General features: G+C 46.2%; 2 protein-coding genes across 2 annotated transcripts; one reads left to right on the top strand and one right to left on the bottom strand.

Annotated features, from left to right (window-relative positions):
• Positions 1-916: 916 nt before the first annotated feature.
• LOC139587222 (protein lin-37 homolog) lies at positions 917-11,866 on the top strand (the record flags this gene model as incomplete). The annotated part of the gene is made up of 5 exons (XM_071421278.1): positions 917-1,085; positions 5,763-5,890; positions 6,781-6,891; positions 10,440-10,513; positions 11,594-11,866. Coding segments are annotated over 5 exons (564 nt in total), but the record flags the coding sequence as incomplete, so codon positions are not given.
• An 8-nt stretch (positions 11,867-11,874) lies between these two features.
• On the bottom strand, positions 11,875-20,881 carry PSENEN (presenilin enhancer, gamma-secretase subunit). The gene is made up of 5 exons (XM_071421277.1): positions 20,219-20,881; positions 19,536-19,596; positions 17,444-17,548; positions 12,928-13,099; positions 11,875-11,953 (listed from the first exon to the last, which is right to left on the bottom strand). Exons 2-4 carry the CDS (start codon positions 19,594-19,596, stop codon positions 12,960-12,962), a joined length of 306 nt encoding a protein of 101 aa, XP_071277378.1. The 5' UTR covers positions 20,219-20,881; the 3' UTR covers positions 11,875-11,953; positions 12,928-12,959.
• Positions 20,882-25,121: the final 4,240 nt, after the last annotated feature.

Consider the following 25,121-nt stretch of genomic DNA (forward strand, 5'->3'; position numbering starts at 1 on the left):
GGAACTTTCCAGGGATTTCCCGTGATTTTCTGGAATTTCCCGTTGATTTTCCGAATTTTTCTGGATTTTCCGGAATTTCCCATTGATTTCCCGTTGTTTTTTCCAAATTTCCATTGATTTTCCGAATTTCCCGTTGTTTTTCCGGAATTTTCCGTTGATTTTCTGGGATTTTCTGGAATTTTCTGGAATTTTCTGGAATTTCCCGTTGTTTTTCCGGAATTTCCCGTTGATTTTCTGGGATTTTCTGGGATTTTCTGGAATTTTCTGGAATTTCCCGTTGTTTTTCCGGAATTTCCCGTTGATTTTCTGGGATTTTCTGGGATTTTCTGGATTTTCTGGAATTTTCTGGAATTTCCCGTTGTTTTCCGGGAATTTTCCGTTGATTTCCCGTTGTTTTTCCGGAATTTTCCGTTGATTTTCTGGGATTTTCTGGAATTTTCTGGAATTTTCTGGAATTTTCTGGAATTTCCCGTTGTTTTTCCGGAATATTCCCGTTGATTTTCTGGGATTTTCTGGGATTTTCTGGGATTTTCTGGAATTTCCCGTTGTTTTTCCGGAATTTTCCATTGATTTTCCGGAATTTTTCTGGGATTTTCCGGAATTTCCCATTGATTTCCCGTTGTTTTTCCAAATTTCCATTGATTTTCTGGAATTTCCCGTTGTTTTTCCGGAATTTCCCGTTGATTTTCTGGGATTTTCTGGGATTTTCTGGAATTTTCTGGAATTTCCCGTTGTTTTTCCGGAATTTTCCGTTGATTTCCCGTTGTTTTTCCGGAATTTTCCGTTGATTTTCTGGGATTTTCTGGAATTTTCTGGAATTTTCTGGAATTTTCTGGAATTTCCCGTTGTTTTTCCGGAATTTTCCGTTGATTTCCCGTTGTTTTTCCGGAATTTCCCGTTGATTTTCTGGGATTTTCTGGGATTTTCTGGAATTTTCTGGAATTTCCCGTTGTTTTTCCGGAATTTTCCGTTGATTTTCCCGTTGTTTCCCCTCCCCCCCAGGCCCCCCGGGCGTTTCCCGCAGCAGAGGAGGAAGAAGAGGAGGGAGGGGGGGGAGGGGCCCGAGACGCCCCCCCAGAAACAGAGTGAGAGAAAAACCCCAAAAAATGGGGAAAAATGGGAAAAAATGGGAAAAAAACTCGGGAAGAAATGGGGAAAAATGGGAAAAAAACAGCGAAAAAAAAGGGAAAAAAAGGGCAAAAAATGGCTAAAAAACGGGCAAAAAACTGGCAAAAAAATGGCAAAAAAAATTGGTAAAAAATGGCAAAAAGGGGAAAAATATGGGAAAAAATGGGCGAAAAAATGGGGGGAAAAAAAAGGGAAAAAAGGGAAAAAAAACGGGGAAAAATGGCAAAAAAAGTGGGGAAAAAATGGGGGAAAAACGGGGAAGAAAATGGGGAAGAATGGGGAAAGAAATGGGGGAAAATGGGGAAAAAAAAGGGGGAAAAAAAGGGGGAAAAAATGGGGGAAAATGGGGAAAAAAAGGGGGAAAAAAATGGGGAAAAATGGGAGGAAAAAAGGGAAAAATGGGGGAAGAAAATGGGGGGAAAATGGGGAAAAATGGGGGGAAAAAATGGGGAAAATGGGGAAAAAATGGGGGGGAAATGGGGAAAAAAAGGGGAAAAATGGGGAAAGAAATGGGGAAAGAAATGGGGAAAGAAATGGGGAAAGAAATGGGAAAAAAACTCGGGGAAGAAATGGAAAAAAATGGGAAAAAAACAGCGAAAAAAAGGGAAAAAAAAACTGGCAAAAAATGGGCAAAAACCAGCAAAAAAAAAAAAAAGGGAAAAAAAGGGGGAAAAAAGGGCAAAAAAAATGGCAAAAAAAATGGCAAAAAAAATTGGTAAAAAAATTGGTAAAAAAATTGGTAAAAAATGGCAAAAAGGGGAAAAATATGGGGAAAAAATTGGAAAAAAAATGGGAAAAGAAGCGGCAAAAAAGGGCAAAAAAAAGAGAAAAATGGCAAAAAAAAAAGGCGGAAAAAAAGGCAAAAAAAAGGGAAAAAACGGGCAAAAAAATGGGGAAAAAATGGGGAAAAAAACGGGGAAAAAATGGGAAAAAAGGGAAAAAAACGGGGAAAAATGGCAAAAAAAAGTGGGGGAAAAAATGGGGGAAAAAACGGGGAAGAAAATGGGGAAGAATGGGGAAAGAAATGGGGGAAAATGGGGAAAAAAAAGGGGAAAAAAAGGGGGAAAAAAAAGGGAAAAAATGGGGGAAAAATGGGGGAAAAAAAGGGAAAAAATGGGGAAGAATGGGGGAAAAAAGGGAAAAATGGGGAAGAAAATGGGGGGAAAATGGGGAGAAATGGGGGGAAAAAATGGGGAAAATGGGGAAAAAATGGGGGGAAATGGGGAAAAAAAGGGGAAAAATGGGGAAAGAAATGGGGAAAGAAATGGGGAAAGAAATGGGAAAAAATGGGAAAAAAACTCGGGAAGAAATGGAAAAAAATGGAAAAAAACAGCGAAAAAAAAGGGAAAAAAACTGGCAAAAAATGGGCAAAAACCAGCAAAAAAAAAAAGGGAAAAAAAAGGGCAAAAAATGGCTAAAAAACGGGCAAAAAAATGGCAAAAAAATGGCAAAAAAAAATTGGTAAAAAATGGCAAAAAGGGGAAAAATATGGGAAAAAATGGGCAAAAAAAATGGGGGAAAAAAAAGGGAAAAAAGGGAAAAAAACGGGGGAAAATGGCAAAAAAAGTGGGGGAAAAAATGGGGGAAAAACGGGGAAGAAAATGGGGAAGAATGGGGAAAGAAATGGGGGAAAATGGGGAAAAAAAAAGGGGAAAAAAGGGGGAAAAAATGGGGGAAAATGGGGAAAAAAAGGGGGAAAAAAATGGGGAAAAATGGGGGAAAAAAGGGAAAAATGGGGAAGAAAATGGGGGGAAAATGGGGAAAAATGGGGGGAAAAAATGGGGAAAATGGGGAAAAAATGGGGGGAAATGGGGAAAAAAAGGGGAAAAATGGGGAAAGAAATGGGGAAAGAAATGGGAAAGAAATGGGGAAAGAAATGGGAAAAAAACTCGGGAAGAAATGGAAAAAAATGGGAAAAAAACAGCGAAAAAAAAGGGAAAAAAAACTGGCAAAAAATGGGCAAAAACCAGCAAAAAAAAAAAAAAAGGAAAAAAAGGGGGAAAAAAGGGCAAAAAAATGGCAAAAAAATGGCAAAAAATTGGTAAAAAATGGCAAAAATTGGAAAAATATGGGAAAAAATGGGCAAAAAAAATGGGGGAAAAAAAAGGGAAAAAAGGGAAAAAAACGGGGAAAAATGGCAAAAAAAGTGGGGAAAAAATGGGGGAAAAAAAGGGAAAAAATGGGGAAGAAAATGGGGGGGAAAATGGGAAAGAAATGGGGAAAAATGGGGGAAAATGGGGGGAAAAATGGGGAAAGAAATGGGGGAAAAAAAGAGGAAAAAATGGGGAAAAATGGGGGACAAAAAAGGGAAAAAATGGGGAAGAAAATGGGGGGGAAAATGGGGAAAGAAATGGGGAAAGAAATGGGGGAAAATGGGGGAAAAAAAGGGGAAAAAGGGGAAAAAATGGGGGAAAAAGGGGAAAAAATGGGGGAAAAAGGGGAAAAAATGGGGGAAAAGGGGGGAAAAAATGGGGAAAAAATGGGGGAAAATGGGGGAAAAAATGGGGAAAAAATGGGGGAAAAATGGGGGAAAAAATGGGGGAAAAAATGGGAAAAAAATGGGGAAAAATGGGGGAAGAAAATGGGGAAAAATGGGGAAAAATGGGGGAAGAAATGGGGAAAAAATGGGGGAAAAAAGGGGGAAAAAATGGGGAAAAAATGGAGAAAAAATGGGGAAAAAATGGGGGGAAAAATGGGGGAAAAAAAGGGAAAAAATGGGGAAGAAAATGGGGGGGAAAATGGGGGAAAGAAATGGGGAAAGAAATGGGGGAAAATGGGGAAAAAATGGGAGAAAATGGGGGGAAAAAAAGGGGAAAAAGGGGAAAAAATGGGGGAAAAAGGGGGAAAAAATGGGGAAAAATGGGGAAAAAATGGGGAAAAATATGGGGGAAAAGGGGGGAAAAAATGGGGAAAAATGGGGGAAAATGGGGAAAAAATGGGGGAAAAATGGGGAAAAAATGGGGAAAAAATGGGGAAAATGGGGGAGAAAATGGGGGGAAAATGGGCAAAAAATGGGGAAAAAATGGGGGAAAAATGGGGAAAAAAATGGGGAAAAATGGGGAAAAATGGGGAAAAAGGGAAAAAATGGGGAAAAATGGAGAAAAAATGGGGAAAAAATGGGGGAAAATGGGGAAAAAATGGGAAAAATGGGGAAAAATGGGGGAAGAAAATGGGGAAAAATGGGGAAAAAAGGGAAAAAAACTCGGGAAGAAATGGGAAAAAAAATGGGGAAAAATGGAAAAAAATGGGGAAAGAAATGGGGAAAAAATGGGGGAAAAAAAGGGGAAAAAATGGGGAAAAATGGGGGAAAATGGGGAAAAAATGGGGAAAAAAATGGAGAAAAAATGGGGGAAAAAGGGGAAAAAATGGGGAAAAATGGGGGAAAAAAATGGGGAAAAAATGGGGAAAAAGGGGGGAAAAATGGGGAAAAATGGGGAAAGAAATGGGGGGAAAAATGGGAAAAAAAGGGGAAAAAATAGCAAAAAAAATGGGGGAAAAATGGGGGAAAAATGGGGAAAAAAAGGACAAAACCAGGGGAACCCATTTTTTGGCTGATTTTTCCCCATTTTTTGTTCATTTTTCCCATTTTTGTGTTGATTTTTCCCATTTTTTGTTCATTTTTCCCATTTCTGTGTGTTTTTGCCCCAGATTCCTTCGTGATCCGCCTGTTTGGGTGATTTTGGGGTGATTTTTGTGTTGATTTTTCCCATTTTTTCCCATTTTTCCCCATTTTCCCCCCAGATTCCTTCGTGATCCGCCTCTTTGGGTGATTTTTGGGTTGATTTTTCCCTTTTTTGGGTTGATTTTCCCCATTTCCGTGTTCATTTTTCCCATTTTTCGGTTGATTTTTCCCATTTTTTCCCATTTTTGGCTGATTTTTTCCCATTTTTGTGTCCATTTTTCCCATTTTTTCCCATTTCCATGTTGATTTTTCCCATTTTTCCCATTTTTCCCCATTTTCCCCCCAGATTCCTTCGTGATCCGCCTCTTTGGGTTAATTTTTTCCCGTTTTTGGGTGATTTTTGTGTTAATTTTTTCCCATTTTTGGCTGATTTTGTGTTCATTTTTCCCTTTTTTGGCTCATTTTTCCCATTTCTGTGTTCATTTTTCCCATTTCCATGTTCATTTTTCCCATTTTTTGGCTCATTTTTCCAATTTTTTGGCTGATTTTTTCCCGTTTTTCCCCATTTTCCCCCCAGATTCCTTCGTGATCCGCCTCTTTGGGTGATTTTTGGGTTGATTTTTCCCATTTTTGGGTTGATTTTCCCCATTTCCGTGTTCATTTTTCCCATTTTTCGGTTGATTTTTCCCATTTTTTTCCCATTTTTGGCTGATTTTTTCCCATTTTTGTGTCCATTTTTCCCATTTTTTCCCATTTCCATGTTGATTTTTCCCATTTTTCCCATTTCTGTGTGTTTTCGCCCCAGATTCCTTCGTGATCCGCCTGTTTGGGTGATTTTTGGGTTGATTTTTCCCAGTTTTATGTTCATTTTTCCCATTTTTTTCCCATTTTTTCCCGTTTCTGGCTCATTTTTTCCCATTTTTGGGTGATTTTTGGCTGATTTTTCCCATTTTTATGTTCATTTTTCCCATTTTTTCCCAATTTTTCCCATTTCTGTGTGTTTTTGCCCCAGATTCCTTCGTGATCCGCCTGTTTGACCGCAGTGTGGAGCTGGGGCAGTTCCCTGCAGGGACCCCCCTGTACCCCGTGTGCCGCGCCTGGATCGGCCACAGCCCCGCCCCCGCCCCGCCCCCCGAGCAGGTAACGCCCCCCCGGCCAAACTGGGAGGGACTGGGTTATACTGGTTTATACTGGGAGGGACTGGGGGCAAAAAACCCCGTGGTTTTGGGGTGAAAAATGGGGATTTTAGGGGCAAAAATGGGGATTTTTAGGGTGAAAAGTGGGGATTTGGGGAGGACAGATGGGGATTTTGGAGGGGAAAATGGGACTGGTTTATACTGGGAGGGACTGGGATGGAACTGGGGTCAAAGAACCCGGTGGTTTTAGGGTGAAAAGTGGGGATTTTAGGGCAAAAAATGGTGCTGGGAGGGACTGGGATGGACTGGGAGGGAACTGGGATAAACTGGGAGGGGCTGGGGGCAAAAAACCCCGCAGGTTTGGGGTGGAAAATGGGGGTTTTAGGTGCAAAAATGGGGATTTTAGAGGGGAAAAATGGTACTGGGAGGGAACTGGGTTATACTGGGAGGGAACTGGGATATACTGGGAGGGACTGGGAGGGACTGGGAGGGAACTGGGAGCAAAAAACCTGGGGGGTTTAGGGCCAAAAATGGGGATTTTAGGGGCAAAAATGGGGATTTGAGAGGAGAATATGGGACTGGTCCATACTGGTCCGTACTGGTTTATACTGGTCCATACTGGTCTCTAACTGGTCCATACTGGTTTATACTGGTCCATACTGGTCCATAGTGGTTTAAACTGGTCCATACTGGTCCCTAACTGGTCCATACTGGTCCATACTGGTCTCTCACTGGTCCATACTGGTTTATACTGGTCCGTACTGGTCTCTAACTGGTCCATACTGGTTTAAACTGGTCCATACTGGTCCCTAACTGGTCCATACTGGTCCGTACTGGTCCATACTGGTCCATACTGGTCCATACTGGTTTATACTGGTCCCTCACTGGTTCCAGGCCCCCCCCGGTGCCGAGGACGTTCTGGCCCTGCCCCCCCCCGGCCCCGCCCTGGCCCCGCGCGTCCCCTCCCCCCTGGGCCCCGACGAGGGAGCGGCGCCGCCCGACCAGGTGGGACTGACCCCAAAACTGAGCAAATTCACCCCAAAATCTGCACCAAAAGTGACCCAAAATCTGCCCCAAAACTGACCAAATTCACCCCAAAACTGCACCAAAAATGACCAAAAATGAGCCCCAAAATCTGCCCCAAAACTGAGCAAAATCAGCCCAAAACTGACCCAAAACGGCCCAAATTCGCCCCAAAATCTGCCCTAAAACTGACCTAAAACTGCCCCAAAATCTGCCCCAAAATTCACCTCAAAACTGCACCAAAAGTGACCCAAAATCTGCCCCAAAACTGACCCAAAACGGCCCAAATTCACCCCAAAATCTGCCCCAAAACGGCCCCAAAACGGCCCAAATTCAACCCAAAACTGCACCAAAAGTGACCCAAAATCTGCCCCAAAATCTGCCCCAAAACGGCCCAAATTCACCCCAAAACTGACCCAAAATCTGCCCCAAAACTGAGCAAATTCACCCCAAAATCAGCCCAAAATCTGCCCTAAAAATGACCTAAATCACCCCAAAATTTGCCCCAAAATCTGCACCTAAACTGACCTAAATGAGTCCAAAATCTGCCCCAAAATCACCCCAAAATCTGTCCCAAAACTGCCCCAATTCACCCCAAAATCTGCCCCAAATTCACCCCAAAACTGCACCAAAAGTGCCCAAATTCAGCCCCAAAATGTGCCACAAAACTGACCAAAATCAGCCCAAAATCTACCCCAAAACTGACCAAAATCTGTCCCAAAATCTGCCTCAAAACTGACCTAAATCAGCCCAAAATCTGCCCCAAATCAGCCCAAAATCTGCCCCAAAATCTACCCCAAAACTGACCAAAATCGCCCCAAAATCTGCCCTAAATCTGACCTAAATCAGCCCAAAATCTGCCCCAAAATCTGCCCTAAAACTGATCTAAAACTGCCCCAAAATCAGCCCAAAATCTGCCCCAAAACGGCCCAAATTCACCTCAAAACTGCACCAAAAGTGACCAAATTCGCCCCAAAATCTGCCCCAAAATCTGCCCCAAAACTGAGCAAAATCACCCCAAAATCTGCCCCAAAACTGACCTAAATCAGCCCAAATTCACCCCAAAATCTGCCCCACAACTGCCCCAAAACTGACCAAAATCGGCCCCAAAATCTGCCCCAAATCAGCCCAAAATCACCCCAAAATCTGCCCCAAAATCTGCCCCAAAACTGACCAAAATCACCCCAAAATCAGCCCCAAAACTGACCAAAATCACCCAAAAATCTGCCCCAAAATTCATTCTGAATTCACCCCAAAATCACCCCCAAAATTCAACCCAAAATCTGCCACAAAACTGACCTAAATCACCCCAAAATCTGCCCCAAAACTGCCCCAAAACTGACCTAAAATCACCCCAAAATCTGCCCCAAAATTTGCCCCAAAAGTGACCTAAATTACCCCAAAACCTGCCCCAAAACCTGCCCCAAAAACTGACCTAAAATCAGCCCAAAATCTGCCCCAAAATCTGTCCCAAAACTGCCCCAATTCACCCCAAAATCTGCCCCAAATTCACCCCAAAACTGCACCAAAAGTGCCCAAATTCAGCCCCAAAATGTGCCACAAAACTGACCAAAATCAGCCCAAAATCTACCCCAAAACTGACCAAAATCGCCCCAAAATCTGCCCTAAATCTGACCTAAATCAGCCCAAAATCTGCCCCAAAATCTGCCCTAAAACTGCCCTAAATCACCCCAAAATCTGCCCTAAAACTGACCTAAAACTGCCCCAAAATCAGCCCAAAATCTGCCCCAAAATCTGTCCCAAAACGGCCCAAATTCACCTCAAAACTGCACCAAAAGTGACCAAATTCGCCCCAAAATCTGCCCCAAAATCTGCCCCAAAACTGACCTAAATCAGCCCAAAATCTGCCCCAAAACTGACCTGAATCAGTCCAAAATCTGCCCCAAAATCGCCCCAAAAACTGACCTAAATCTGCCCCAAAATCTGCCCCAAAACTGAACAAAATCACCCCAAAATCTGCCCTAAAACTGCCCCAAAATCTGCCCCAAAACGGCCCAAATTCACCCCAAAATCTGCCCCAAAACTGCCCCAAAACTGACCCAAATTCACCTCAAAACTGACCCAAAAGTGACCAAATTCACCCCAAAATCTGCCCCAAAATCTGCCCCAAAACTGAGCAAATTCACCCCAAAATCTGCCCCAAATTCACCCCAAACCTGCACCAAAAGTGACCAAAATCTGCCCCAAAACTTATCAAAAATGAGCCCCAAAATCTGCCCCAAAACGGCCCAAATTCACCCCAAAATCTGCCCTAAATCAGCCCAAAATCTGCCTCAAAACTCAGCAAAATCAGGCCAAAATCCGCCCCAAAACTGCCCCAAATCAGCCCAAATTCAACCCAAAATCTGCCCTAAAACTGACCTAAATCACCCCAAAATCAGCCCCAAAAGTGACCAAAATCACCCCAAAATCTGCCCCAAAATCTGCCCCAAAACTGCCCTAAATCACCCCAAAATCTGCCCCAAAACTGCCCAAAATCACCCCAAAATCTGCCCCAAAATTCATTCCGAATTCACCCCAAAATCACCCCCAAAATTCAACCCAAAATCTGCCCCCAAATTGACCTAAATCACCCCAAAATCTGCCTCAAAACTGACCTAAATCACCCCAAAATCTGCCCCAAAACTGCCCAAAATCACCCCAAAATCTGCCCCAAAATTCATTCCGAATTCACCCCAAAATCACCCCCAAAATTCAACCCAAAATCTGCCACAAAACTGACCTAAATCACCCCAAAATCTGCCCCAAAACTGCCCCAAAACTGACCTAAAATCACCCCAAAATCTGCCCCAAAATTTGCCCCAAAAGTGACCTAAATTACCCCAAAACCTGCCCCAAAACCTGCCCCAAAAACTGACCTAAAATCAGCCCAAAATCTGCCCCAAAATCTGCCCCAAAGTGACCAAATTCACCCCAAAATCTGCCCCAAATTCACCCCAAAACTGCACCAAAAGTGACCAAAAATGAGCCCCAAAATCTGCCCCAAAACTGAGCAAAATCAGCCCAAAACTGACCCAAAACGGCCCAAATTCACCCCAAAATCTGCACCAAAAGTGACCAAATTCACCCCAAAATCTGCCCCAAAAACTGACCCAAAATCTGCCCCAAAACTGCCTAAATTCACCCCAAAATCAGCCCCAAAACTGCCCAAATTCACCCCAAAATCAGCCCCAAAATCCCACCACAAATGTCCCAAAGATCTGCCCAAAAATACCCCAAAATCCCCTTAAAATCCCCCAAAAATTCCCCTCAAAACCCCCCAAAATTCCCCTTAAAATTCCCCAAAAAATCCCCCCCAAAATCCCCAAGCCCCGCCCCCAGTCCCATTGGCCCCGCCCCTCAATGATGTAATTGGGTTTGGCCCCGCCCCCAGTCACATTAACCCCTCCCCTGAATGATGTAATTTGATTTGGCCCCGCCCCCGGTCACATTGGCCCCGCCCCTGGATGCTGTAATTGGGTTTGGCTCTGCCCGTGGATGATGTAATTGGGTTTTGGCCCCGCCCCCAGGTGTTAGACCCCGCCCCCTCGATTACGTCACTGATCTACGAGAACATGGACAGGTGGAAACGGGTGCGGCAACGGTGAGAGAGGAACTGGGATGGAACTGGGACAAACTGGGAGGGACTGGGAGGGACTGGGGGGAACTGGGAGGGACTGGGAGGGACTGGGGGGAACTGGGGGGAACTGGGAGGGAACTGGGAGGGACTGGGAGGGAACTGGGACAAACTGGGAGGGACTGGGAGGGACTGGGGGGAACTGGGAGGGACTGGGGGGAACTGGGACAAACTGCGAGGGACTGGGAGGGAACTGGGGGGACTGGGGGGAACTGGGGGGAACTGGGGGGACTGGGACAAACTGGGATGAACTGGGACAAACTGGGGGGGACTGGGGGGAACTGGGGGGACTGGGAGGGACTGGGGGGAACTGGGAGGGACTGGGGGAACTGGGACAAACTGGGATGAACTGGGACAAACTGGGGGGGACTGGGACAAACTGGGGGGGACTGGGAGGGATTGGGACGAACTGGGAGGAACTGGGAGGGACTGGGGGGAACTGGGATGGACTGGGAGGGACTGGGGGGAACTGGGGGAACTGGGAGGGACTGGGAGGGACTGGGAGGGACTGGGAGGAACTGGGGGGAACTGGGACAAACTGGGAGGGACTGGGGGGAACTGGGAGGGACTGGGACAGACTGGGGGGACTGGGAGGGACTGGGGGGAACTGGGGGGAACTGGGAGGGACTGGGAGGGACTGGGGGGAACTGGGAGGGACTGGGGGGAACTGGGACAAACTGGGACAAACTGGGACAAACTGGGAAGGTGTCAGTGGTTCACAGTGATCTGTACTGGTCCATACTGGTTTATACTGGTCTGTACCAATCTGAACCTGTTTATACTGGTCTATACCGGCCCATACTGGTTTGTACTGGTTTATACTGGGCTGAACTGGTCCATACTGGTCCGTACTGGTCCATACTGGTCCATACTGATCCATACTGGTCTCTAACTGGTCCATACTGGTTTATATTGGTCCATACTGGTCCATACTGGTCCATACTGGTCCATACTGGTTTATATTGGTCCATACTGGTCCATACTGGTCTCTAACTGGTCCATACTGGTCTCTAACTGGTTTATACTGGTCCATACTGGTGTTCCCAGCTGGCGGGAGGCGGCGCAGCGGCAGCAGCAGCGTTACGGGCCCAGCCTGCGGCTGCTGCGAATCATCTACGAGAGACAGTGAGGCCACGCCCACCAAGGCCACGCCCACCCCAGCCACGCCCACATCGGCCACGCCCATCCGTATTAGCCACGCCCACCCCGATCTCAACCACGCCCACTCTGACCCCGCCCATATGACCACACCAATGGCCCCGCCCACTTCAGCCACGCCCACCCTGACGCCGCCCCCTCCCCGCAATAAAAACGCCTTCGCTGCCATATTTGGGTGTGGGCGTGGTCGATGCCTTTATTAGGGGAAAGGGGCGGGGCTCCGGAGGGTTTGGGGTGACGTCATCGCTCCTGGGGAAGGGAAGAAGGGGAGGGGTTACAAGCATGGGGAGGCCACGCCCCCTTTTTGGAGATGACCACGCCCACTTCAAGGGTTTGAGCTTCCCACTGTGGAGGCCACGCCCCTGCCTGGATCGCCATTGGCTGCGCTTGGCCCCGCCCCCTTTTTACCATTAGTTTTATGCCCCGCCCCCAAGCAGGGAAGCCACGCCCACACCCTCTCCCATTGGTTGCTTTGAGCCCCGCCCCCATCTCGGGGCGTTCCCATTGGCTGGGGCAGGCCCCACCCCTATTTCTGGCTCTGCCATTGGTCGGTTGAGGCCCCACCCCTTCTCAGCCGCCTCCCATTGGCCGGGTGAAGCCCCGCCCCTTCCCCACTCCCATTGGCTCCTTCCAGCCCCGCCCCCTCTCTGGCCTCTGCCATTGGTCGCTTGAAGCCCCTCCCCTCTCAGACTGAAGCCCCGCCCCCTCAGTGTTCCCCTATTGGCTCCTTCAGGACCCGCCCCTTTTCTGCTCTCCCATTGGTCACTTTAAGCCCCGCCCCCTCTGGGCTCTCCCATTGGCTGTTCTAAACCTCCTCTGCCATTGGCTGCGTTAGGCCACGCCCCCAATTTACGGGCTTTTCCATTGGCCGCTTTCATCTCCACCTCCTCCCACTCTTTTCTATTGGTTCCATGAAGCACCGCCCCCAAATTCACTCCTGGCCACGCCCCTCCCTTCCCCATTGGCCACACCAAGCCCCGCCTTCAACTCCGCCCTCTCCCATTGGCAGCTCCAAACCCCGCCCCCAATTCTCGCCTCCCCCATTCTCCGAATGAAGCCCCGCCCCATATCCGCCCCAAGCCCCGCCCCTTCCCTCCATTGGCCCCTCCAAGCCCCGCCCCCAATTCGCAGGTCTCCCATTCCCCGAATGAAGCCCCGCCCCATATCCGGCACAAGCCCCGCCCCTTCCCTCCCCTATTGGCCCGTTCCGGCCCCGCCCTCACCTTGCTGCGCTGCCATTGGCCGCCGCGGGGGCTCAGGGCTCTCCCATTGGCTGAGTGAAGCTGAGGGCGTCGCCCAGCGCTCCCCATTGGCCACGGCGGGTCTGGAACAGCCCCACCCACACGCCCAGGCCCAGCCCCCACAGCCCCGCCCCCAGCGCCGAGCGCAGAACGTCTGGAAGGGAGGGGGGGGAATGGACCAAAATCAGGGGAATTGAACCCAAAAATGAGCCCAAAAGTGAACCAAAATCAGCCCAAAAATTACGCCAAAAGTGCCCCAAAATCAGCGGAATTTAACCCAAAAATGAGCCCAAAACTGATCCAAAATCAGCCCAAAAATTACGCCAAAAGTGCCCCAAAATCAGCGGAATTTAACCCAAAAATGAACCCAAAACTGCCCCAAAATCAGCCGAAATTAACCCAAAAATGACCCAAAAACTGACCCAAAATCTGAGCCAAAACTGACCCAAAATCAGCCAAAAATGAGCCAAAAATAAGCCCAAAACCAGCTCTAAAATCAGAGCCAAAACGGACCCAAAATCAGCGGAATTTAACCCAAAACTGACCCCAAAAATGCCCAAAGATGAGCCCAAAACTGACCCAAAATCAGAGCTAAAACTGACCCAAAATCAGCGGAATTTAACCCAAAAATGAGCCCAAAAGTGACCCAAAAATGAGCAAAAAACAGACCCAAAATCAGAGCCAAAACTGACCCCAAAATCAGCAGAATTTAACCCAAAAATGAGCCCAAAACTGACCCAAAAATCAGCCCAAAAATTACCCAAAAATCAGCCCAAAAATTACCCAAAAATCAGCCCAAAAATTACCCAAAAATCAGCCCAAAAATTACCCAAAAATGACCCAAAATCAGAGCCAAAACTGCCCCAAAATCAGCCGAAATCTACCCAAAAATGACCCCAACACTGACCCAAAAATGACCCCAACACTGACCCAAAAATGAGCCAAAAACTGACCCAAAATCAGAGCCAACACTGCCCCAAAATCAGAATTTAACCCAAAAATGAGCCCAAAAATGACCCAAAAATCAGCCCAAAACTGCCCCAAAATCAGAGCCAAAACTGACCCAAAATCACTGGAATTTAACCCAAAAATGAGCCCAAAAATTACCCAAAAATGACCCAAAAATTGACCCAAAATCAGAGCTAAAACTGACCCAAAAGCAGCGGAATTTAACCCAAAAATGAGCCCAAAAGTGACCCAAAAATGAGCAAAAAACAGACCCAAAATCAGAGCCAAAACTGACCCCAAAATCAGCGGAATTTAACCCAAAAATGAGCCCAAAATCAGCAGAATTTAACCCAAAAATGAGCCCAAAAGTGACCCAGAATCTGAGCTTAAGTGCCCCAAAATCAGCGGAAATTAACCCAAAAATGAGCCCAAAACTGACTCAAAATCAGAGCCAAAAAGGACTCAAAAATGACCCCAAAATCAGAGCCAAAACGGACCCAAAATCAGTGGAATTTAACCCAAAAATGAGGCCAAAAGTGACCCCAAAACTGACCCAAAATCAGCGGAATTTAACCCAAAAATGAGGCCAAAAATGACCCCAAAACAGACCCAAAATCAGCGGAATTTAACCCAAAAATGAGCCCAAAAGTGACCCAAAATCAGCCCAAAAATTACCCAAAAATGAGCCCAAAAGTGACCCAAAATTAACCTAAAAATGAGCCCAAAACTGACCCAAAATCAGCCCAAAAATCACCCCAAAAGTGACCCAAAATCGGCGGAATTTAACCAAAAAATGAGCCTAAAAATGAGTCCAAAAGTGACCCAAAATCAGCCCAAAAATTACCCAAAAATGACCCAAAATCAGAGCCAAAACTGCCCCAAAATCAACCGAAATTAACCCAAAAATGAGCCCAAAAATGAGCCAAAAATGAGCAAAAAATAGACCCAAAATCAGAGCCAAAACAGACCTAAAAATCTGAGCCCAAAAGTGACCCAAAATCAGCGGAATTTAACCCAAAAATGAGCCCAAAAATGACCCCAAAACAGACCCAAAATCAGTGGAAATTTAGCCCAAAAAATGAGCCCAAAGGTGACCCAAAATCAGCGGAATTTAACCCAAAAAATGACCCAAAAACGGACCCAAAAATGAGCCCAAAACTGACCCAAAATCAGCGGAATTTAACCCAAAAATGAGCCCAAAAGTGACCCAAAAATCAGCTCAAAAATTACCCAAAAATGACCCAAAAACTGACCCAAAATCAGAGCTAAAACTGCCCCAAAATCAGCGGAATTTAACCCAAAAATGACCCCAAAAGTGACCAAAAAACAGCGGAATTTAACCCAAAAATGAGCCCAAAAATGCCCAAAATCAGCCCAAAACTGACCCGAAGTCAGCAGAAATTAACCCAAAACTGACCCAAAATCAGCCGAAATTAACCCAAAAATGACCCCAACACTGACCCAAAAATGAGCCAAAAACTGACCCAAAAATGAGCCAAAACCAGCCCCAAAATCAGAGCCAAAATGGACCCAAAATCAGCGGAATTTAACCCAAAAATGAGCCCAAAAATGAGCAAAAAACAGACTCAAAATCAGAGCCAAAACTGCCCCAAAATCAGCGGAATTTAACCCAAAATCAGAGCCCAAAAGTGACCCAAAATCAGCCAAAATTAACCCAAAAATGTCCCCAAAACTGACCCAAAATCAGAGCAAAAACAGACCCAAAATCAGCCGAAATTACCCCAAAAATGACCCAAAACTGACCCAAAATCAGCCAAAATTAACCCATAAACCGCCCCAAAATCAGAGCCAAAATCACCCAAAATTAACCAATATCCCCCATTGTCCCCATTTTCCTCATTTCCCCATTATTTTTCCCCATTTTCCCCCCGTTTTTTCCCATTTTCCCCATCATTTTCCCTCAATTTTTTCCCATTTTCCCCATTATTTTTCCCCCATTTTCCCCCCATTTTTTCCCATTTTCCCCATTATTTTTCCCCCAAATTTCCCCCCGTTTTTTCCCATTTTCCCCATTATTTTTCCCCCCATTTTCCCCCTGTTTTTTCCCATTTTCCCCATTATTTTTCCCCCCAATTTTCCCCATTATTTTTCCCCCATTTTCCCCCCCATTTTTCCCATTTTCCCTGTTTTCCCCCCATCATTTCCCCATTATTTTCCCCCATTATTTCTCATTTCCTCATTATTTTTCTCCCCATTTTTCCCCCCATTATTTCCCCCATTTTCCCCCATTATTTCCCCTGGTTTTTTCCATTTTTTTTCCCATTTTTCTTCCCTGTTTTTCCCCCCCATTATTCCCCATTTCCCCCATTATTTTCCCCCATTTTTTCCCATTTTCCCCATTATTTTCCCCCATTTTTCCCCCCATTATTTCCCTGTTTCTCCCTGGTTTTTCCCATTTTCCCCATCATTCCCCTCCCCATTTTTCCCATTTTCCCCATTATTTTCCCATTTTCCCCCGTTTCCCCCCATAATTTCCTGTTTTTCCCGTTTTCCCCTGTTTTTCCCATTTTCCCCCTTTTTCCCCCATTATTTCCCCATTATTTCCCATTTCCCCCATTATTTTCCCCCCCATTTTTCCCATTTTCCCCCATCATTTTCCTGTTTTTCCCATTTTTCCCATTTCCCCCCATTTCCCCATTATTTCCCCATCATTTCCCATTTTCCCCATTTTTCCCCCATTTCCCCCCATTATTCCCTACCCATCATTTCTGTTTTTCCCATTTCCCCCCCATTATTTCCCATTTCCCCATTATTTTTCCCTCATTATTTCCCCCATTTTTCCCCCTATTTTCCCCCCATTTTCCCCCATTTTCCCCATTATTTTTCCCCCCATTTTCCCCCCATTTTTCCCATTTTCCCCATTATTTTTCCCCCCAATTTTCCCCGTTTTTTCCCATTTTCCCCATTATTTTTCCCCCAATTTTCCCCATTATTTTTCCCCCAATTTTCCCCCCATTTTTTCCCATTTTCCCCATTATTTTTCCCCCCAATTTTCCCCATTATTTTTCCCCCATTTTCCCCCCCATTTTTCCCATTTTCCCCATTATTTCCCCCCATTTTTCCCCGTTTTTCCCATTTCTCCCTCCATTATTTCCCCATTATTTCCCATTTTTCCCACCATTTTCCCCCCATTTCCCCCCATTTTCCCCATTATTTTTCCCCCTTTTTTCCCATTTCCCCCATTATTTTCCCCCCATTTCCCCCATTATTTTCCCCCATTTTTCCCATTTTCCCCATTATTTTTCCCCCAATTTTCCCCATTATTTTCCCCCCATTATTTTCCCCCATCATTTCCCCCCATTCCCCTCATTATTTCCCCCCCATTTTTCCCATTTTCCCCCTTTTTCCCCCCATTTTTCCCCATAATTTCCCCCCCATTTCCCCCATTATTCCCCCATCATTTTTCCCATTTTCCCCATTATTTTCCCCCAATTTTCCCCCCGTTTTTTCCCATTATTTTCCCCCATTATTTTCCCCCCCATCATTTTTCCCATTTTCCCCCTTTTTCCCCCCATTTTTCCCCTCTCACATTTTTTGATGCGCGGCTGCTCCCCGAAGGGCGGGGCCAGGAACGCGTCCCGGAAAAACCAGAGCACGTTCACCAACCACAGGAAGGGCAGGAGCAGGAAACCACCTGGGTTACAACACGGATACTACAGGGTTACTACAGGGTTACTACAGGGTTACACCTGGGTTACACCAGGGCAGGTACAGGCACACAAACCAGAGCACGTTCACCAACCACAGGAAGGGCAGCAGCAGGAAACCACCTGGGTTACAACAGGGTTACTACAGGGTTACTACAGGGTTACTACAGGGTTACTACAGGGTTACTACAGGGTTACACCAGGGTTACTACAGGGTTACACCTGGGTTACACCTGGGATACTACAGGGTTACTACAGGGACACACCTGGGTTACACCTGAGTTACTACAGGGTTACACCTGGGTTACACCTGGCACAGGTACAGGCACACAAACCAGAGCACGTTCACCAACCAGAGAAAGGGCAGGAGCAGGAAACCACCTGGGTTACAACAGGGTTACACCAGGGTTACACCAGGGTTACACCAGGGTTACTACAGGGATACACCTGGGCAGGTACAGGCACACAAACCAGAGAAAGGGCAGGAGCAGGAAACCACCTGGGATACTACAGGGTTACAACAGGGTTACAACAGGGTTACTACAGGGTTACTACAGGGTTACACCAGGGTTACACCTGGGCAGGTACAGGCACACAAACCAGAGCACGTTCACCAACCACAGGAAGGGCAGCAGCAGGAAACCACCTGGGTTACAACACAGATACTACAGGGTTACTACAGGGTTACTACAGGGTTACTACAGGGTTACACCAGGGTTACACCAGGGTTACACCAGGGTTACACCTCAGATACTACAGGGTTACCCCTGGGTTACTACAGGGTTACACCAGGGTTACACCAGGGTTACACCAGGGTTACTACAGGGTTACTACAGGGTTACACCTGGGCAGGTACAGGCACACCAACCAGAGCACGTTCACCAACCACAGGAAGGGCAGCAGCAGGAAACCACCTGGGTTACAACAGGGTTACTACAGGGTTACACCTGGGTTACACCTGGGTTACACCTGGGTTACACCTGGGCTACTACAGGGTTACACCTGGGTTACACCTGGCACAGGTACAGGCACACAAACCAGAGCACGTTCACCAACCACAGGAAGGGCAGGAGCAGGAAACCACCTGGGTTACAACAGGGTTACAACAGGGTTACTACAGGGTTACACCTGGGTTACACCTGGGTTACACCTGGCACAGGTACAGGCACACAAACCAGAGCACGGTCACCAACCAGAGAAAGGGCAGGAGCAGGAAACCACCTGGGATACACAGGAGTTACTACAGGGTTACTACAGGGTTACTACAGGGTTACACCAGGGTTACACCTGGGCAGGTACAGGCACACAAACCAGAGCACGTTCACCAACCAGAGAAAGGGCAGGAGCAGGAAACCACCTGGGATACACCAGGGTTACTACAGGGTTACACCAGGGTTACACCTGAGTTACTACAGGGTTACTACAGGGTTACACCTGGCACAGGTACAGGCACACAAACCAGAGCACGTTCACCAACCACAGGAACGGCAGGAGCAGGAAACCACCTGGGTTACAACAGGGTTACAACAGGGTTACTACAGGGTTACTACATGGTTACTACAGGGTTACTACAGGGATACACCTGGGACAGGTCAGATACACCGGGGATACACCTGGGTTACTACAGGGTTACACCTGGGTTACACCTGGGTTACACCTGGGATACACCTGGGCTACTACAGGGTTACTACAGGGATACACCTCAGATACACCTGGGATACACCTGAGTTACTACAGGGATACACCTGAGACACACCTGGGATACACCTGAGTTACTACAGGGTTACACATGAGATACACCTGAGTTACTACAGGGTTACACCTGGGTTACACCTCAGATACACCTGGGACAGGTGAGATACACCTGGGTTACTACAGGGATACACCTGGGACAGGTCAGATACACCTGGGATACACCTGGGATACACCTGGGTTACTCCTGGGTTACACCAGGGTTACACCCGGGTCACTCACCCAGGTAGTATTTCCGGCACAGCTGCAGCTTCTCCTCGTTGGAAACGCGCTCCAGGTTCATCTGCACCAGTACAGACCAGTATAAACCAGTATGGACCAGTACAGAACCAGTACAGACCAGTACGGACCAGTACAAACCAGTACACACCAGTATGGACCGGTATAAACCAGTATGGACCGGTATGGACCAGTACGGACCAGTGACCCCCAGTCCCTCCCAGTTCATCCCAGTGACCCCCAGTACAGCCCCCAGTGCCCTCCCAGTATAAACCAGTATAAACCAGTATCCCACAGTCACATTCCCAGTCTCTCCCAGTAACCCCCAAACCCATCCCAGTTCATCCCAGTATGGCTCCCAGTATGATCCCAGTATGGTCCCAGTTCCTCCCAGTTCAGCCCAGTCCACCCCAGTGCTCCCAGTATGGCTCCCGGTCCCTCCCAGTATAAACCAGTATCCCACAATCACATTCCCAGTTCCATCCCAGTCCCTCCCAGTCCGTCCCAGTCCCTCCCAGTCCCTCCCAGTCCATCCCAGTCCCTCCCAGTCCCTCCCAGTCCCTCCCAGTCCCTCCCAGTCCATCCCAGTCCATCCCAGTCCCTCCCAGTTTGTCCCAGTTTGTCCCAGTTTGTCCCAGTCCATCCCAGTTTGTCCCAGTCCCTCCCAGTTCCCCCCCGGTTCTCACCGCGGCTCCGGCGCTGCCGCTTCTGCAGCTCGAGGAAATCTCGCGAGATTTCGGCACCGGGATTGAACTGGGCGGGACTGGGACAAACTGGGACGAACTGGGAGGGACTGGGACAAACTGGGACAAACTGGGAAGGACTGGGACAAACTGGGACAAACTGGGATCGAGCTGGGCCTTACTGGGACCGCTGGGCGGTTTCCACTCGCCACTTCCGCGTTCAAAGCCCCGCCCACCCCGCCGCAACCAATCAGCGCCGCCAGCGCATCCCCCACCGACCAATCAGCACCGCGCGTTCCCTCCCGAGCGAGCAGCACCGCCCCGACCCTGCCAACCAATCAGCGCCGCCTCCCCCCCTCCGTCCCAACCAATCAGAGGAGGGGTGGGCATAAACCCCGCCTCCATGACGTCATTGCAGAGCGGGCGAGACCAACGGGGAATTGAGGGGGGGCCGGGGAGGATTTGGGGGAATTTTGGGGAAATTTGGGGAATTTTGGGGAATTTTGGGGGTTCCGAGTTGGATTTTGGGGGTCCCTGGTGGGAATTTGGGAAATTTGGGGGTTCTGGGTTGGGATTTTGGGGATTTTGGGGAGATTTTTTGGGATTTTGGGTGAATTTTGGGGCGGTTTTTTGTTTTATTTGGGGGGGATTTTGGGAATTTTGGGGGAATTTGGGGGTTCTGGGGTTGGGATTTTGGGAATTTTGGGGGTTCCGGGATTGGGATTTGGGGAATTTTGGCCACCCCAGAGTTGGAATTTGGGGGAATTTTGGGGAATTTTAGGGGAATTTGGAGGCCCCGATTTGGGATTTTGGGGATCCTGGGTTGGGATTTTGGGGAAAATTTTGGGGAAAATTTTGGGGAATTTTTGGGGGAATTTTTGGGGGAATTTTGGGGATTTTTGGGGCAATTTTTGGGGAATTTTGGGGGGAATTTTTGGATTTTTTCACTGAGATTTTGGGGCAATTTTTGGGATTTTTTGGGACTTTTGAGGAATTTTGGGGGCAATTTTGGAGGAATTTTTGGGGCGAATTTTGGGGGCAATTTTTGGAATTTTTGGGGCGATTTTTGGGGCAACTTTTCGGGGAATTTTTGAGGACTTTTGAGGATTTTTTGGGGCAATTTTTTAGGAATTTTTGGGGAATTCTTGGGATTTTTGGGGCAATTTTTGAGGCGATTTGTTGGGAATTTTTGGGATTTTTGGGGCAATTATTGGGGCAATTATTGGGATTTTTTTGGGGCAATTTTTGGGATTTTTTGGGGCAATTTTGGGGCGGAATTTTTGAATTTTTTTGCGGATTTTTATGGCAATTTTTGGGAATTTGGGGCGAATTTTGGGGCAATTTGGGGGCAATTTTTGGGGCATTTTTTGTGATTTTGGGGCAATTTTTGGGGCAATTTTTGGGGATTTTTTGGGGCAATTTTTGGGGCAATTTTTGGGATTTTTTTGGGCGAATTTTGGGGAATTTTTGGGGCAAATTTAGAGGGGATTTTTGGGGGATTTTGGGGGGGAATTTTTGGATTTTTTCACTGAGATTTTGGGGCAATTTTGGGGATTTTTTGGGCGAATTTTGGGGCGAATTTTTGGGGCATTTTTGGGGCAATTTTGGGGCAATTTTTGGGGGGGAATTTTTGGATTTTTTCACTGAATTTTTGGGGTATTTTTTTTTTGATTTTTGGGGCAATTTTTGGGATTTTTTTGGGGAATTTTTAAGGAATTTTTGGGGCAATTTTTGGGTAATTTTGGGGGAATTTTGAGGCGGAATTTTTGAATTTTTTTGTGGATTTTTAGGGCGATTTTTGGGGCGAATTTTGGGGAGATTTTGGGGCAATTTTTGGGGCAATTTTTGGGGATTTTTTGGGGCAATTTTTTGGGATTTTTGGGGCAAATTTTTGGGGCAATTTTTGAGATTTTTGAGGAATTTTTGGGGCAATTTTTGAGGAATTTTTTGGGAATTTTTGGGATTTTTGGGCGAATTTTGGGGCAATTTGGGGGCAATTTTAGGGGGGATTTTGGGGGGGAATTTTTGCATTTTTGGGGGGATTTTTGGGGGACTTTTTTGGGGCGATTTTTGGGATTTTTGGGGGAATTTTCGAGGAATTTTTGGGGCGAATTTTGGGGCAATTTTTGGGATTTTTTGAGGCAATTTTTGGGGCAATTTTTGGGATTTTTTGAGGAATTTTTGGGGCAATTTTGGGGATTTTTTGGGGCAATTTTGGGGGCAATTTTTGAATTTTTTCGCGGATTTTTCGGGGAATTTTTTGTGATTTTTGGGACAATTTTGGGGCGGAATTTTTGAATTTTTTTCGCGGATTTTTGGGGGGATTTTTGGGGACTTTTGAGGAATTTTTGGGGCTTTTTTTTGGGCAATTTTTGGGGCAATTTTGGGGGGATTTTGGGGTGGAAGTTTTTGGGTTTTTTTTTTGCGGATTTTTGGGGCAATTTTTGGGATTTTTGGGGGAATTTTGGGGCAATTTTTGGGATTTTTGGGGCAATTTTGGGGGCAAATTTTGGGATTTTTTGGGGCAATTTTTGCGGAATTTTTGGGGCAATTTTTTGGGGATTTTTGGGGCAATTTTTGGGGCGAATTTTGGAGCAATTTTTGAGTAATTTTGGGGCAATTTTTGGGATTTTTTGGAGCAATTTTTGGGACAATTTTTGAGTAATTTTGGGGCAATTTTTGGGATTTTTTGGAGCAATTTTTGGGACAATTTTTGAGTAATTTTGGGGCAATTTTTGGGGACTTTTGAGGAATTTTTCGGGCAATTTTGGGGAAATTTTTGGGGCAATTTTTGGGGTGAATTTTTGAATTTTTTGTGGATTTTTGGGCCAATTTTGGGGGCATTTTTTGGGGCAATTTTGGGGGGATTTTTGGGGCAATTTTTGGGGCAATTTTTGAGGAATTTTTGGGGCAATTTTTGGGATTTTTTGGGGCAATTCTTGGCATTTTGGGGCAATTTTGGGGAGGAATTTTTGAATTTTTCCGCGGATTTTTTGGGGCAAATTTTGGGGCAATTTTTGGGGCATTTTTTGGGGACTTTTGAGGGATTGTTGGGGCAATTTTGGGGCAATTTTTGCGAATTTTTGGGGGAATTTTGGGGACTTTTTGGGGCAATTTTTGGGGCGGAATTTTTGAATTTTTCGCGTATTTTTGGGGCGATTTTTGGGATTATTGGGCCATTTTTTGGGGCAATTTTTGGGAATTTTCGTGGATTTTTGGGGGAATTTTTGGGGCAATTTTTGTGATTTTTTGGGGCATTTTTGGAGCAATTTTTGAGTAATTTTGGGGCAATTTTTGGGGCATTTTTGGGATTTTTTTATGGAATTTCCGTGGTTTCCCCCCACATCCCCAGAGCCGCCCTTCCCAAACCTCTCCTTTATTTCACCGCGGGGGGACCCCAACATTGGGGACCCCAAAATTCCATTGGGGGGGGGGACCCCAAACCCTCCCCTCCCCCCCTTTTTTCCTCTTTTTTCGCAGATTTTTTGGGGCAATTTTGGGGATTTATGGGCGAATTTTGGGGCAATTTTTGGGGGATTTGGGGGGGGAATTTTTGCATTTTTTGGGGGGATTTTTGGGGAAATTTTTGGGGAAATTTTTGGGAAAATTTTTGGGAATTTTGGGGGGAATTTTTGAATTTTTGGGGGCATTTTTGGGGACTTCTGAGGAATTTTTTGGGGAATTTTTTGGGGCAATTTTTGGGGACTTTTGAGGAATTTTTAGGGGAATTTTTTGGGGGGAATTTTTGATTTTTTAGCGGATTTTTTGGGGAAATTTTTGGGGGAATTTTTGAGGAATTTTTGGGGAATTTTGGGGATTTTTGGGGCAATTTTTGGGGCAATTTCAGAGGGATTTGGGGGGGGGAATTTTTGCATTTTTTGGGGCAATTTTTGGGGGATTTTTTGGGGCAATTTTGGGGCAATTTTTGGGGGGAATCTTTGAATTTTTTGGGATTTTTGGGGCAATTTTTGGGGTGAATTTTTGAATTTTTTCACGGATTTTTGGGGGAATTTTTGGTGATTTTTGAGGAATTTTTGGAGCAATTTTTGAGTAATTTTGGGACAATTTTTGGGACAATTTTTGTGATTTTTGGGACAATTCTTGAGTCATTTTTGGGATTTTTTTCTGGACTTTCCGTGGTTCCCCCCACATCCCCAGAGCCGCCCTTCCCAAACCTCTCCTTTATTTCACCGCGGGGGGACCCCAACATTGGGGACCCCAAAATTCCATTGGGGGGGGGACCCCAAACCCTCCCCTCCCCCCCCTTTTGGGGATTTTTTGGGGACTTTTGGGGAATTTTGGGGCGATTTTGGGGCAATTTTTGGGGCAATTTTTGGGGTGAATTTTTGAATTTTTTTGCGGATTTTTGGGGCATTTTTTGGGGCAATTTTTGAGGAATTTTTTGGGGCAATTTTTGAGGAATTTTTGGGGGATTTTGGGGAGAAATTTTTGAATTTTTTCTCGGATTTTTGGGCAATTTTTGGGGACTTTTGGGGGATTTTTTGGGCGAATTTTGGGGAATTTTTGGGGCAACTTTTGGGGATTTTTAGGGGGATTTTGGGGAGGAATTTTTGATTTTTTCGCGGATTTTTTGGGGGAATTTTTGGAGAATTTTGGGGATTTTTTGGGGCAAATTTTTGGGGCAAATTTTTGAATTTTTTGGGACATTTTTGGGGGATTTTTTGGGGATTATTTTGGGGAATTTTTGGATTTTTTAAAATTTATTTTAGGAGAATTTGGGGAGGGATTTGGGGATTTTGGGGGGCAATTTTTGGGGACTTTTGAGGAATTTTTGGGGCAATTTTGGGGCGGAATTTTTGAATTTTTCGCGTATTTTTGGGGCGATTTTTGGGATTATTGGGCCATTTTTTGGGGCAATTTTTGGGAATTTTCGTGGATTTTTGGG

This window comes from Agelaius tricolor, unplaced genomic scaffold (assembly GCF_023055355.1).
Source record: "Agelaius tricolor isolate 1412-34295 unplaced genomic scaffold, bAgeTri1.0.p SCAF_206, whole genome shotgun sequence".
Taxonomy (NCBI): Eukaryota; Metazoa; Chordata; class Aves; order Passeriformes; family Icteridae; genus Agelaius; species Agelaius tricolor.

Bases quoted from the DNA above. Each gene is read 5' to 3' on its own strand.
- PSENEN (XM_071421277.1), bottom strand. From the start codon at position 19,596: ATGAACCTGGAGCGCGTTTCCAACGAGGAGAAGCTGCAGCTGTGCCGG. The intron at 17,549-19,535 runs GTGAGTGACCCG...GTTGTAACCCAG, and splicing joins GTGCCGGAAATACTACCTGG to GTGGTTTCCTGCTCCTGCCC. The intron at 13,100-17,443 runs GTGAGAGGGGAA...CCTCCCTTCCAG, and splicing joins GCAGCCGCGCATCAAAAAAT to ACGTTCTGCGCTCGGCGCTG.